The sequence below is a fragment of the Lactuca serriola genome, chromosome 3, assembly GCF_051521515.1.
Source record: "Lactuca serriola cultivar US96UC23 chromosome 3, Lser_US96UC23_V15, whole genome shotgun sequence".
NCBI classification, from domain to species: Eukaryota; Viridiplantae; Streptophyta; class Magnoliopsida; order Asterales; family Asteraceae; genus Lactuca; species Lactuca serriola.
In genome coordinates, this window is record NC_136410.1 from 65,303,576 (window position 1) to 65,314,920 (window position 11,345).

At 36.2% G+C, this 11,345-nt stretch overlaps 1 protein-coding gene across 1 annotated transcript; it reads right to left on the reverse strand.

The window, feature by feature from the left end:
• Nucleotides 1-6,067: 6,067 nt before the first annotated feature.
• Nucleotides 6,068-9,382, reverse strand: LOC145092502 (ubiquitin-like-specific protease 1D). The gene is made up of 12 exons (XM_079030443.1): nucleotides 8,799-9,382; nucleotides 8,342-8,393; nucleotides 7,926-8,254; nucleotides 7,774-7,847; nucleotides 7,648-7,680; nucleotides 7,457-7,552; nucleotides 7,274-7,361; nucleotides 7,098-7,195; nucleotides 6,883-7,005; nucleotides 6,679-6,790; nucleotides 6,496-6,603; nucleotides 6,068-6,414 (listed from the first exon to the last, which is right to left on the reverse strand). Exons 1-12 carry the CDS (start codon nucleotides 9,156-9,158, stop codon nucleotides 6,307-6,309), a joined length of 1,581 nt encoding a protein of 526 aa, XP_078886569.1. The 5' UTR covers nucleotides 9,159-9,382; the 3' UTR covers nucleotides 6,068-6,306.
• Nucleotides 9,383-11,345: the final 1,963 nt, after the last annotated feature.

An 11,345-nucleotide genomic window follows, 5' to 3' on the forward strand; every position in this document is an offset into this window, starting at 1 on the left:
TTTCTTTGAGATTTCTTAGAGAGAATTTTGATGTAGTTGGAATGAAAGAGGATGAGAGTGGTGGTGTAAGTCTTGGGCCGAGAATAGAAGAAGAGGGAGGGAAGAGAGAGATGACAAGATTGTTGCATGGGAACATGAGATTTCCTTGATACATGGTGTATAGTTGCATAGATACCCATTAAATAATTATGAGGTGGCAAGTCCTACCTCTACTCCTTTGTTTATTCCCCTTTTTTCCTTTTTTTGTATATATGGGCCAAGAATGAGGGGGAAGGAAAAGAGAAGGAAAAGTTTGGGCCTTTATTGAACATTTTCGAGATTATAGGCCTAACATGAAGGTTCTCGGCCCATTGGGCCCTTCTTATGGGTTCACGGCCCAAAGGTGGTGAATGGATGGGGTTTACGACCCAATTACAATGAAAAGATGGGTTTACGGCCCATCATGGTTCAATAGAGTGGTTCACGGCCCATCATGGCCCATGATAACGAAGTGAGTTGTTTTACGCCCAACATGGCCCAAATGTTTTTGTTTGACGAATGTTGGGTCCAATTAGAGCCCAAATGGGGTTCTTTGGCCCAAAATAATCAAATGAAAGGTTTACTGGCCCATTAGGCCCAATAAGAGGATCCTGGTCCATACTGGGTTTGAACCGGGACATTAGGGTTTCAAACCCAAATTTGAGTATATAAGATGTTTTAAATTAGGTTTTGGACTTCACTCAGGAGTTTTGATTCAAATGGATGTTTTTTATTGAGCATAGTACATGATATCCACTTAGATTACAAGTTTATAAGAGTTGACGTTTATATGAAAACAGAATTTCCTAGCTAAAAATGCTAGTTGTTACATCATCCCCCTGTTAGAGGGAATTCCGTCTCGAAATTCTTTTGAAAGATAGAACTATGAACGATCTTCATCTGGTCTTCATGTTCCCATGTGAATTCCAGTCCATGCTTAGCGTTCCATCGAAACTTCACAATTGGAATGCGACTCTGTTTCGTATGCTTCGCTTCCCTATCCATTATCTCGACCGGTTCTTCGACGAACAGGAGATTCTCGTTTATTTCGATCTCTTCCAGAGGAATGATAAGAATTTCATCTGATAAGCGCTTTTTTCAGATTTAAGACGTGGAATACGGGGTGTACGTTGTTGAGTTCTGCAGGTAGCTGCAGCTTATATGCCACCGGACCATCTCGGGCTAGAATCTCGAACGACCCGATGTATCACGGATTTAGTTTTCCCCGTTTCCTAAAACGGATCATCCCTTTCCAGGGAGAGACCTTTAATAGCACCCGATCTCCGACTTGGAATTCCATAGGTTCCCGTCGTTTGTCAGCATAACCATTTTGTCGGTCTCGCGATGCTTGGAGTCGGGCTTTTATTTGGATTATCTTCTTTGTCGTTTCTCGAATGACTTCTGGTCCTGTAAGAGTGTTGCTCGGTGGTTTCCCTTTTGCCAGCTGGGTGTCACCCACCTCAACCCAATAGAGAGGCGATCTACATTTGCGACCATACAAAGCCTCGAAAGGAGCAACACTTATACTCGTGTGATAGCTGTTGTTGTACGAGAATTTAATCAAGGGCAAGTGGGTATCTCACGATTTGTCGAAATTGATCACACAGGCTCGAAGCATGTCTTCAAGTGTTTGGATGGTTTGTTCGCTCTGGCCATCAGTTTGAGGGTGGTAAGCAGTGCTCATGTCTAGTTGTGTTCCCATTGCCTTCTGGAGCGACTGCCAAAATCGTGAAGTAAATCTACTATCCCGATTCAATATAATAGATACTGGCACCCCATGAAGTCTCTCGATCTCTTTTATATAGATTCGTGTTAATCTTTGCATCTTGTATGATTCTTTTATTGGCAGGAAATGGGCGGATTTGGTTAACCTATCGACAATCACCTAGATAGCATCCAATCTGTCTGTTGTCTTAGGTAATTTGGTTATGAGTCCATGGAAATCCTTTCCCATTTCCACTCGGGTATCACTAGCTGTTGTAATAATCCTGAGGGATTTTGATACTTTACTTTCACTTTGGTACAAGTGAGACACTTGCCCACGTAAGTGGCGATCTCTGCCTTCATATTTGGCCACCAATATTGTTGTTTGATATCCAGGTACATCTTATCCGAACCTGGATTGACGAAATATTGCGTTTTATGAGCCTCGTTCATGACTATCTCTCTGAATCCCCCAAGTTTAGGGACCCATATTTTATTCATGAAGTAGTAAGCTCCGTCCTCTCTGACTTCAAGGTTTTTATCCATCCCACGTAGCGTTTCATTTGTGGTGTTCTCCGGTTTCAATGCATCGGATTGGGCTCCCTTAATCTGCGAGGTTAGGTGGGATGGATGGTTATCGATAATGTCTTCACCCGATGACCTGAGTATTCTTTCCTGCTCAGGGCATCGGCTACCACGTTAGCCTTGCCTGGGTGGTACTTGATCTCGCATTCGTAATCATTTAGCAGCTCAATCCACCTTCGCTGCCTCATGTTCAGCTCCTTTTGGTTTAGAATGTGTTGGAGGCTCTTGTGATCCATGAAGATGGTGCACTTCGTACCAGTGCCTCCAAATATTTAGGGCGAAGACCACAGCTCCCAGCTCGAGATCATGGGTGGCATAATTTACTTCATGCGTCTTCAATTGTTTAGATGCGTAAGCTATCACCTTTCCACGCTGCATGAGGACACAACCTAACCCTTGGTTCGAAGCATCGTAGTATACTACGAAATCTTTGGTTCCCTCCGGTAAGGATAGCACTGGTGCACTACAGAGGGCTTGCTTCGAGGTTTAGAAGGCAGTTTCTTGCTTTTCCGTCCTGTTGAAAGATACACCATTTTGTGTCAAGACGGTAAGGGGTTTGGCTATCTTGGAAAAGTTTTGTATAAATCTTCGGTAGTAGCCTGCGAGACCCAAGAATTGTCGAATTTTTGTTGGTGTCTTCGGAATTGCCCAGCCTTCAATGGCCTTGATCTTGGAAGGATCTACGTGAATCCATTTCTCACTAACTACATGACCCAAGAAGTTTACACTGCGAATCCATAACTCGCATTTGGAGAGTTTTGCATATAGCCTTTCAGCTCTTAGAGTTTCCAAGATCTGACAGAGATGTTGACCGTGATCCTCCTTTCTTCGGGAGTATATGTGAATCTCATCGATAAAGACAATTACGAAATTACCGAGGAATGGACGGCAGACTCGATTCATGAGGTCCATAAATGTTGTAAGGGCATTTGTTAGATCGAAGGGCATCACAACAAATTCGTAATGACCGTATCGAGTTCGGAAGGCAGTTTTTGGAATGTCCTATTCTCGGACTCAGAGTTGATGATAACCGAATCTTAGATCTATTTTGGAGAAGTAACTAGCTCCTTGAAGCTGGTCGAATAGATCGTCAATACTAGGAAGTGGGTATCGGTTTTTTGACAGTGAGCTTATTCAGTTCCCTATAATCGATGTACATCCTAAAGGATCCGTCCTTCTTGACAAACAAGACCGGAGCTCCCCAGGGTGAGAAGCTTGGCCTGATGAATCCTTTGTTCAACAATTCGCTTAATTAACTGGATAACTCCTGCATTTCGGCGGGAGCCAACCTGTAGGGTGATTTGGCAAATGATGTGGCTCCTGGTATGAGGTCGATTCGGAATTCAACCTGTCTTTCTGGGGGTATTCCCGGAAAGTCTTCGGGAAATACATCCGGGAAGTCACATACCACTGGGATGTCTTTAATGTTTACTTCTTTTTTAGCTTTATCCATAACATGAGCGAGGAATGCATAGTTTTCTTGTCCATGCACTTATGTGCCTTGATGCACGAGATAAGACGAAGATTGGCGCCAGGTTTGTCACCATAGATTATTAGGGTTTCGTGATTGGGGAGGTGAAGGCGAACGACCTTCTCACGACACATAATATCAACATGGTGGGGGCTTAACCAATCCATGCCGATTATCTCATTAAAACTCCTAATATTTACTGGCATCAAATCTAATTGAAATGAATGATTGTTTAGTGTTAATGTGCACCCTACGTAAACATCTTTGGTTGTTTCGGTTTTCCCATTACCCATCTCCATCGTGAAGGCTTTGTTTAGCTTCTGGGGTTGTTGGTTTAGTAAGTGTTTGAATTTGTTACTAACGAAGCTCCCCTCGGCTCCACTATCGAATAAAATGAATGCAAAAGTGTTGTTAAGTGGGAACGTACCAGTAACAACTGTCGGGTCTTGAATTACTTCACCTTGACCCAACGTCAAGACCCTTCCTGATCCTCCTGCCCCTTGGTTGTTGGCCTTGGGCAATGATCTCTGAAATGGCTAGTTCCTCCACACCCATAACAAGTGTGACTAGCCCTAACATTATTGTTGTTATTGTTGCGATTGTTGTTGTTGTTGTGGTTCGACTATTGGTTCTGTTGGGGTTGAGATCGGCAGTATCGGGCGGTATGGCCCTTTCGATTGCAACTTGTACATTGCATATCTCTGCATTCTCCATAGTGGTAAAAGTCGCATTTGTTACACTTGGGCCGGGTTCCCGAGTATTGCCTGGTAGTAGTTTGCGTAGTTGAGACTGGAGCATGTGGTGTTGAGGTAACCTGAGCAGTAACAGCATGGGCTGCTACAGTTTGTTGCTTTTTTGGTGACTCTTGGTTTTGTCGCCCCTTTTGTTTGTTGTCCTTGTTCTTCTTGTTATCTTTCCCCTCTTTCTTGCCTTCAGTTTCTCCAGCTTTGGCACTCTTCTTGTTGCCATGATCATACAACTTCTTGGCTAGCCTTTTAGCACTGTCATACGTTTCCGGGTTTGCTGCGATTACATTTCCGGAATTGGAGAGGTTAGTCCCCAAATGAATATTTCACGAGCCGAGCTAGAGGTCATGCCTGCAATTTTTTAAGAGTCAAGATCAAGTTTCACACATAAGGTTCAAAACGGGTCGAACTCGAACATGAAGTTTTTAAAAAACTGAGCTTAAGCTTCAAGCATAGGGCATAGGGTTCAAAACGAGTGATGTTCGAGCTTGAAGTTTTTTAAACGAGTCGAGCTCTAGCTTCAAACATAAGGTTTGAAACGAGTCGAACTCGAACTCGAGCCTGAAATTTTTAAATGAACTCAGCACGAGCTTTAAACATGGGGTTCGAAACAAGCCAAGATCGAGCTCGAGCATGAAGTTTTTTAAACAAACTAAGTTCGAACTTCAAACATATGGTTCGAAACGAGCGATATTCGAGTCTGAAGGTTTTTAAACGAGTCGAGCTTGAAAGCTTTTAAACGGACTGAGCTCGAGCTTCAAACATGGGGTTCTAAACAAGTCGAGCTCGAGCTCGAGCTTAAGCATGAAGTTTTTTAAACAAAATGAGCTCGAGCTTCAAGCATAAGGTTCAAAACAAACGATGTTCAAGCCTGAAGTTTTTTAAACGAGCAGGGCTCAAGCTTGATTAGGATCACACTAGGTTTGACTCGGCCCATTTACACCCTATCAACAAACAATCCACCTTCACCTATATATACATTAAATAATAGGGATGAGCAGTTTGTCCCAAATATCGGTCACGTACCGGTACCGTACCGAAACCGGTACCGAACCATACCGAATTTTAAAATATGGGACGGTACCTGGTACTCAAAATACATAAAATTCGGGATTCGGTACCGCTGGTACCGGTACTAGTACCGAAAACCGGTACCATTCCCGGTACCGGTACCGGTGATTTTAATTCGGTTCGGTACTCGAGATTAACTTTTGATCGAATTCGGTTTTCGGAAAATCGGGAACGGTACAGGTCGGTACCGGTTCCATCTCACGCTCATCCCTATTAAAGAACATTGTAATAACCCTAATCATGACTCCATAAGATGTAAGAGATAAAACCTGTCATTAAAACAATTCTCAATTCCTTTGATGCTAATTCTCTCTAAAGTCTACACATAACTCAAAACCCACAAAAATGGATTGACATCACTCAAGCTCGTCAACAATTAAATCATTGATGCGCATGCTTAAAAGTCAAATCAATCCCTCCAGAAAGCTCTCATATAAGGTGTATTATTTTAGTAACTTTAGACGCATCTAAAGATCAATGAATTCAATCTTTACATTTACTTGCTTTTCTCATCAAGTTGCCAATAACTTCCATCCATCCACAAACGTCAAGACTAATTTTGGGTTCTCTCTTTTGGGAGGTCAAACAAGTCAAACATTGCGCACATTCGCAATTCTTCTACTTTCAATCCTTCCTATACAAATGTATATACAACTAGAGAGAATTTTGATTTTTTTTAAGAACAAAATATTATCCTTCCTACAACTAAATCTACGATTCCTTCTTCTCTTTAACATTCTTGAACTCTTCTACAAGTAAATTGTGAACTTTCACTCTCAAATCTGATGCTTCTTCTGGTTGAAACCATTGCCTCCCAAACTAAAAATCACAATATTGCCATGTCATCACTACTAATTATACACATAAGAAAACAAGCATAAGAATAAAAAAAAAATGTACCATTGTTAAATGTTTCTTTTTAAGCCTTCTAGGAGCTTCTTTTATAAAACGTTCCATGTACAACAGAACAAACAGCCCACAATCATACTCGTTCATCTGCTGAGGAACCTGCTTAAAAACAAACGATTCAGAAACTTCTAGAACCTTCCGGAAGAAACTCAATTTTCAAGAAAATATTTATACCGTAACCCTTCTGTGATCCATTTTAGTGTCAAGATTTTCCCAAATTTCATCTGGAATTGGGACTTCTAAAACTTCTGATTTTCTTAGATAGCTCCACTCTTCTTTTAAAAATCTAGAATCGAGTTAAATATATGTATTTATACAGAGTATTTAATAGAAAAAAAAGTAATTTAGTTGAGAATTATTAACTATGTGTTATAATACCTTTTAATGTTTACAAAAAGTGATTTGCTATTGTGTAGTCCAAGTGAGTCCAAATGAAGCAAAATTGGGCCTAATTCATCTTCCTTTGTAGGGAAACATATTATCACCAGACTCCAATGAGCACTACACAATTAACAAAAATATCTATATATAAAAAATATATATTTAATCAATAATCATGAGTATTAATATTATATACAAGTTCAAAACCTTACTTATCATGGATTGGAAGAAGAATGTATGCTTTTTCAAATATATTCACACCTTTCCACCACTTTCTGAACTTTAGAAATGAATCTTCCTTGTAGCTCAACTAAAATGAAAAAAATAAAAAAGTTAATTGCCATTTTATTTTTATCATATGAACAATTAATGTTAGAAAATTAGACACCTTTTCTAGCTTGTTGTAGAAATATGTGTTGAAAAAATGATAATGACATGTTGAACTCTCGGATGAAGATGTTGGCTGCTGAAGATATCTTTAAGAAAATTATCAAAGAAAAGTTATCAGGAAAAGATTTCTACATCTTATATGTATAAAGTTTATAAACTACTTGAACAAGAATGCAATTACCGAATATAAAAATTCATGATAGTGGATGAAAGACATGCTTCAGGAGCAAGACATGCCATGTCAGCATAATTAACTTCAACTGAACCAGGGTCATCCCTGTAAACTCAGATAAAAATGGGGCAAGATATGCCATGTCAGCATATGAATATATGAAGATCATCCAACATAATCAGATGAGAATTCTGACATACCTTGATGGGTAGTATACTGTAACATCTTTCTCACTGAAATTAATAAAATTGACGAATTAAATTGCAATTTTAGGTCATGAAGTATAAGCAACAAAATGGAAGAAATGAACAAGAAGTAAATTTTACCAGATGCCTAGATCTGCATATTGTATTTTAGAATGAAACTGTGGCTCCTCATCTAGTAAATGATAAGTCCGTTTCTGTAACCATAAGGGCAATATAGGAAATATGAATAAACTGAGAATACCATGAAAAAAAAGACAATGGAAACAACTTACATGTCTTGGTCTCAAATTCCTTGAAGTTGCAGGGGGATCAGGGGAAGAGGTAGAATCACTGTATTTTTTGTCATCATTGGAGAAGATTTGTTTCTCATTATCTACTACAGGAGTCCTTGGGGAAGGTAATGCCTTCTTTGACTTTCCTTTACCCAAAGGTTGACTATTTTGTTTCCCTTTTCGCCCCTGACAATGATTCATGATAGACAAATCACTGTCGAATGCATTCACAGTCCGAGAACCTTCCACTATCTTTTTGTTAAACAATTTGGCAAACTTTGATGAATATGAAGATTTCTGATCACCTTTCTTTTTGCCACTGGAATCACCTACAGAAAAGCAGTTTAGCAGATTGTATATGCATAGATTCATAGAAACAATGCAATACTATCAATTTGCTAGTGATTGAATCTCACCTTCATCGCTATGATCAGAAAGCTGTATTGTCTCATCACATCTAAAATCAACCTGTGAAGAAAATATAATCAGAAAGCTGTATTGTCATGTATTGAGGCCCATGGTAAATATTAGAACTCCATACGAAGAGTGCTATAATCTCTTATACTATTCATTGTGACTGGTATGGTATGCCAATTGATAATTACCATGGTCTAATTCAATTCCATCGTATAAATAGGAAAACCCAATACCCCCCCCCCCTAAATGAATCCCTAATTTTCAAGGTGGAAAAGTTTTAGAAAATCGGATATATAATGTGGTTGCTTTCGATTTGGCATTCTCAAAGCAACCTGATCCTTAACTTCGTAATAATCAATCAATGGATGATATTCCAAAATTTAATACCCAATGTGCATGTTACAACATTTAGAAGCATTGCATTGACATCAAAAAGGGGGCAGACAAAAGCAAAACCTTCTCCGATTTCAGTTTATTTCTTCGTTCGAGTTCATCTTCGTATCTCTGGAGAGTTCCCTTGAGTTTTTCGCCATTATCAGGTAACTTTTTAGCTAATGTTACCAAGTTTTTTTTAAACCTCGTAATAGACTCGGTAATTTCATTCAATGATTTCGTCTGGAGTTCCAAGTCTTCCATTTGATTCTCTTGCGCGTCTGTTCCACTGCCGCCGCCCTTAAATTTCTTCTTCGATCTCACCAGAAGCTCCGGTGGACGATCGTCGTCACCGGAAGACGAAGGCAAGAGCTCTTCCCAGTCAAGGCGCAAGGGCTTATTATTCTTGATTCTGCTACAGCCGCTTTCTTCTTCGCTTTCCATGCACAAAATGTGTGTGAAACAGTCGGCGATTGCGGTCTGAGCTGTGGTTGCAGAAGAGGGATTGACAGAAAGGGGGTGTGGGGAAAGGAGACGAGCTCCGGTGGAAAGTTCCCAATGTGGTTCAGGTTGCGCTGCACCCACCACGATTACGCCGTGAGGGGAGAAGGCTAAATTGGAAAGGGAATCACGATAGAAGGGTTTTTTAGAAATCGGGTTTTTCGTATTCCCCTCAAAACAATTAAACCGTAAATTATGGAAAATAATAAATTTTGTTTTTGTAATATATATATATATATATATATATATATATATATATATATATATATATATATATATATATATATATATATATATATATATATATACACGTTCATTTGAAACCACCTATATTTTGTGAGACCGTGAGACGTATTTTTTTATTTTTTTTATTATTTTTTATTTTTTTTTAGTTAATTCAAGTTTCGAAAATAATATTTAAAAAAAGAATTTTTGGATTTTTCCATTTATTTTGCATTTTAAAATTATTTTTTAGAATATGTACAATGTAATATTCTATTAGAATATTTCACGTATTTTTCAAAAAAAATGGAATTTATTTTTGATTTTTTTTAGTTAATTCAAGTTCCGAAAATAATATTTAAAAAAAGAATTTTTAGATTTTTCCATTTATTCTGCATTTTAAAATTATTTTTTAAAATATGCCAGTGTAATATTCTATTAGAATATTTCACGTATTCTTCAAAAAAATGGAATTTTTTTTTAAATTTTTTTATTTATTTTTAGTTAATTCAAGTTCCGAAAAAATATTTGAAAAAAGAATTTTTAGATTTTTCCATTTATTCTGCATTTTTAAATTATTTTTTAGAATATGTCAGTGTAATATTCTATTAGAATATTTCACGTATTTTTCAAAAAAAACGGAATTTTTTATATTTTTTTTAGTTAATTCAAGTTTCGAAAATAATATTTAAATATTTTTTTTTTGGATTTTTCCATTTATTTTGCATTTTAAAATTATTTTTAGATTTGGTCTCAAGGTCTCACAAAATTAGAATGGTCTCAAATGAACCTGAACATCTATGTATATATATATATATATATATATATATATATATATATATATATATATATATATATATATATATATGGTTAGGTTATTTTGTTTTCACTATCTATTGTGTGCATCTATGACTGATTCTGGACCAATCATTTTAGTTATTTTAAGAAAGTAATTAATATTCATTATATCTTCAACATGTAATATGCATTAATTACTTTCTTAAAATAACTAAAATGATTGGTCAAGAATCAGTCATACATGCACACAATAGATAGTGAAAACATTTGAACCTAACTCTCTCTCTCTCTCTCTCTCTCTCTATATATATATATATATATATATATATATATATATATATATATATAGGTTCAGGTTCATTTGAGACCATTCTAATTTTGTGAGACCGTGAGACCAAATCTAAAAATAATTTTAAAATCCAAAATAAATGGAAAAATCCAAAAATTCTTTTTTTAAATGTTATTTTCGGAACTTGAATTAACTAAAAAAAATATAAAAAAAATAAAAAAAAAATAAAAAAAAATCCGTTTTTTTTTTTGAAAAATACGTGAAATATTCTAAATAGAATATTTCACTGACATATTCTAAAAAATAATTTTAAAATGCAAAATAAATGGAAAAATCTAAAAATTCTTTTTTTAAATATTATTTTCGGAACTTGAATTAACTAAAAAAAATAAAAAAAAATTCTATTTTTTTTGAAAAATACGTGAAATATTCTAAATAGAATATTACACTGTACATATTCTAAAAATAATTTTAAAATGCAAAATAAATGGAAAAATCAAAAAATTCTTTTTTTAAATATTATTTTCGGAACATGAATTAACTAAAAAAAAATAAAAAAAAAATAAAAAAAATAAACAAATGCGTCTCACGGTCTCACAAAATATAAGTGGTCTCAAATGAACCTAACCCTATATATATATATATATATATATATATATATATATATATATATATATATATATAATAATTAAACCGTAAATTATGGAAAATAATAAATTTTATTTTTCTAATAGGTAATCTCTCTCTCTCTCTCTCTCTCTCTCTATATATATATATATATATATATATAATAATAATAATAATAATAATTAAACCGTAAA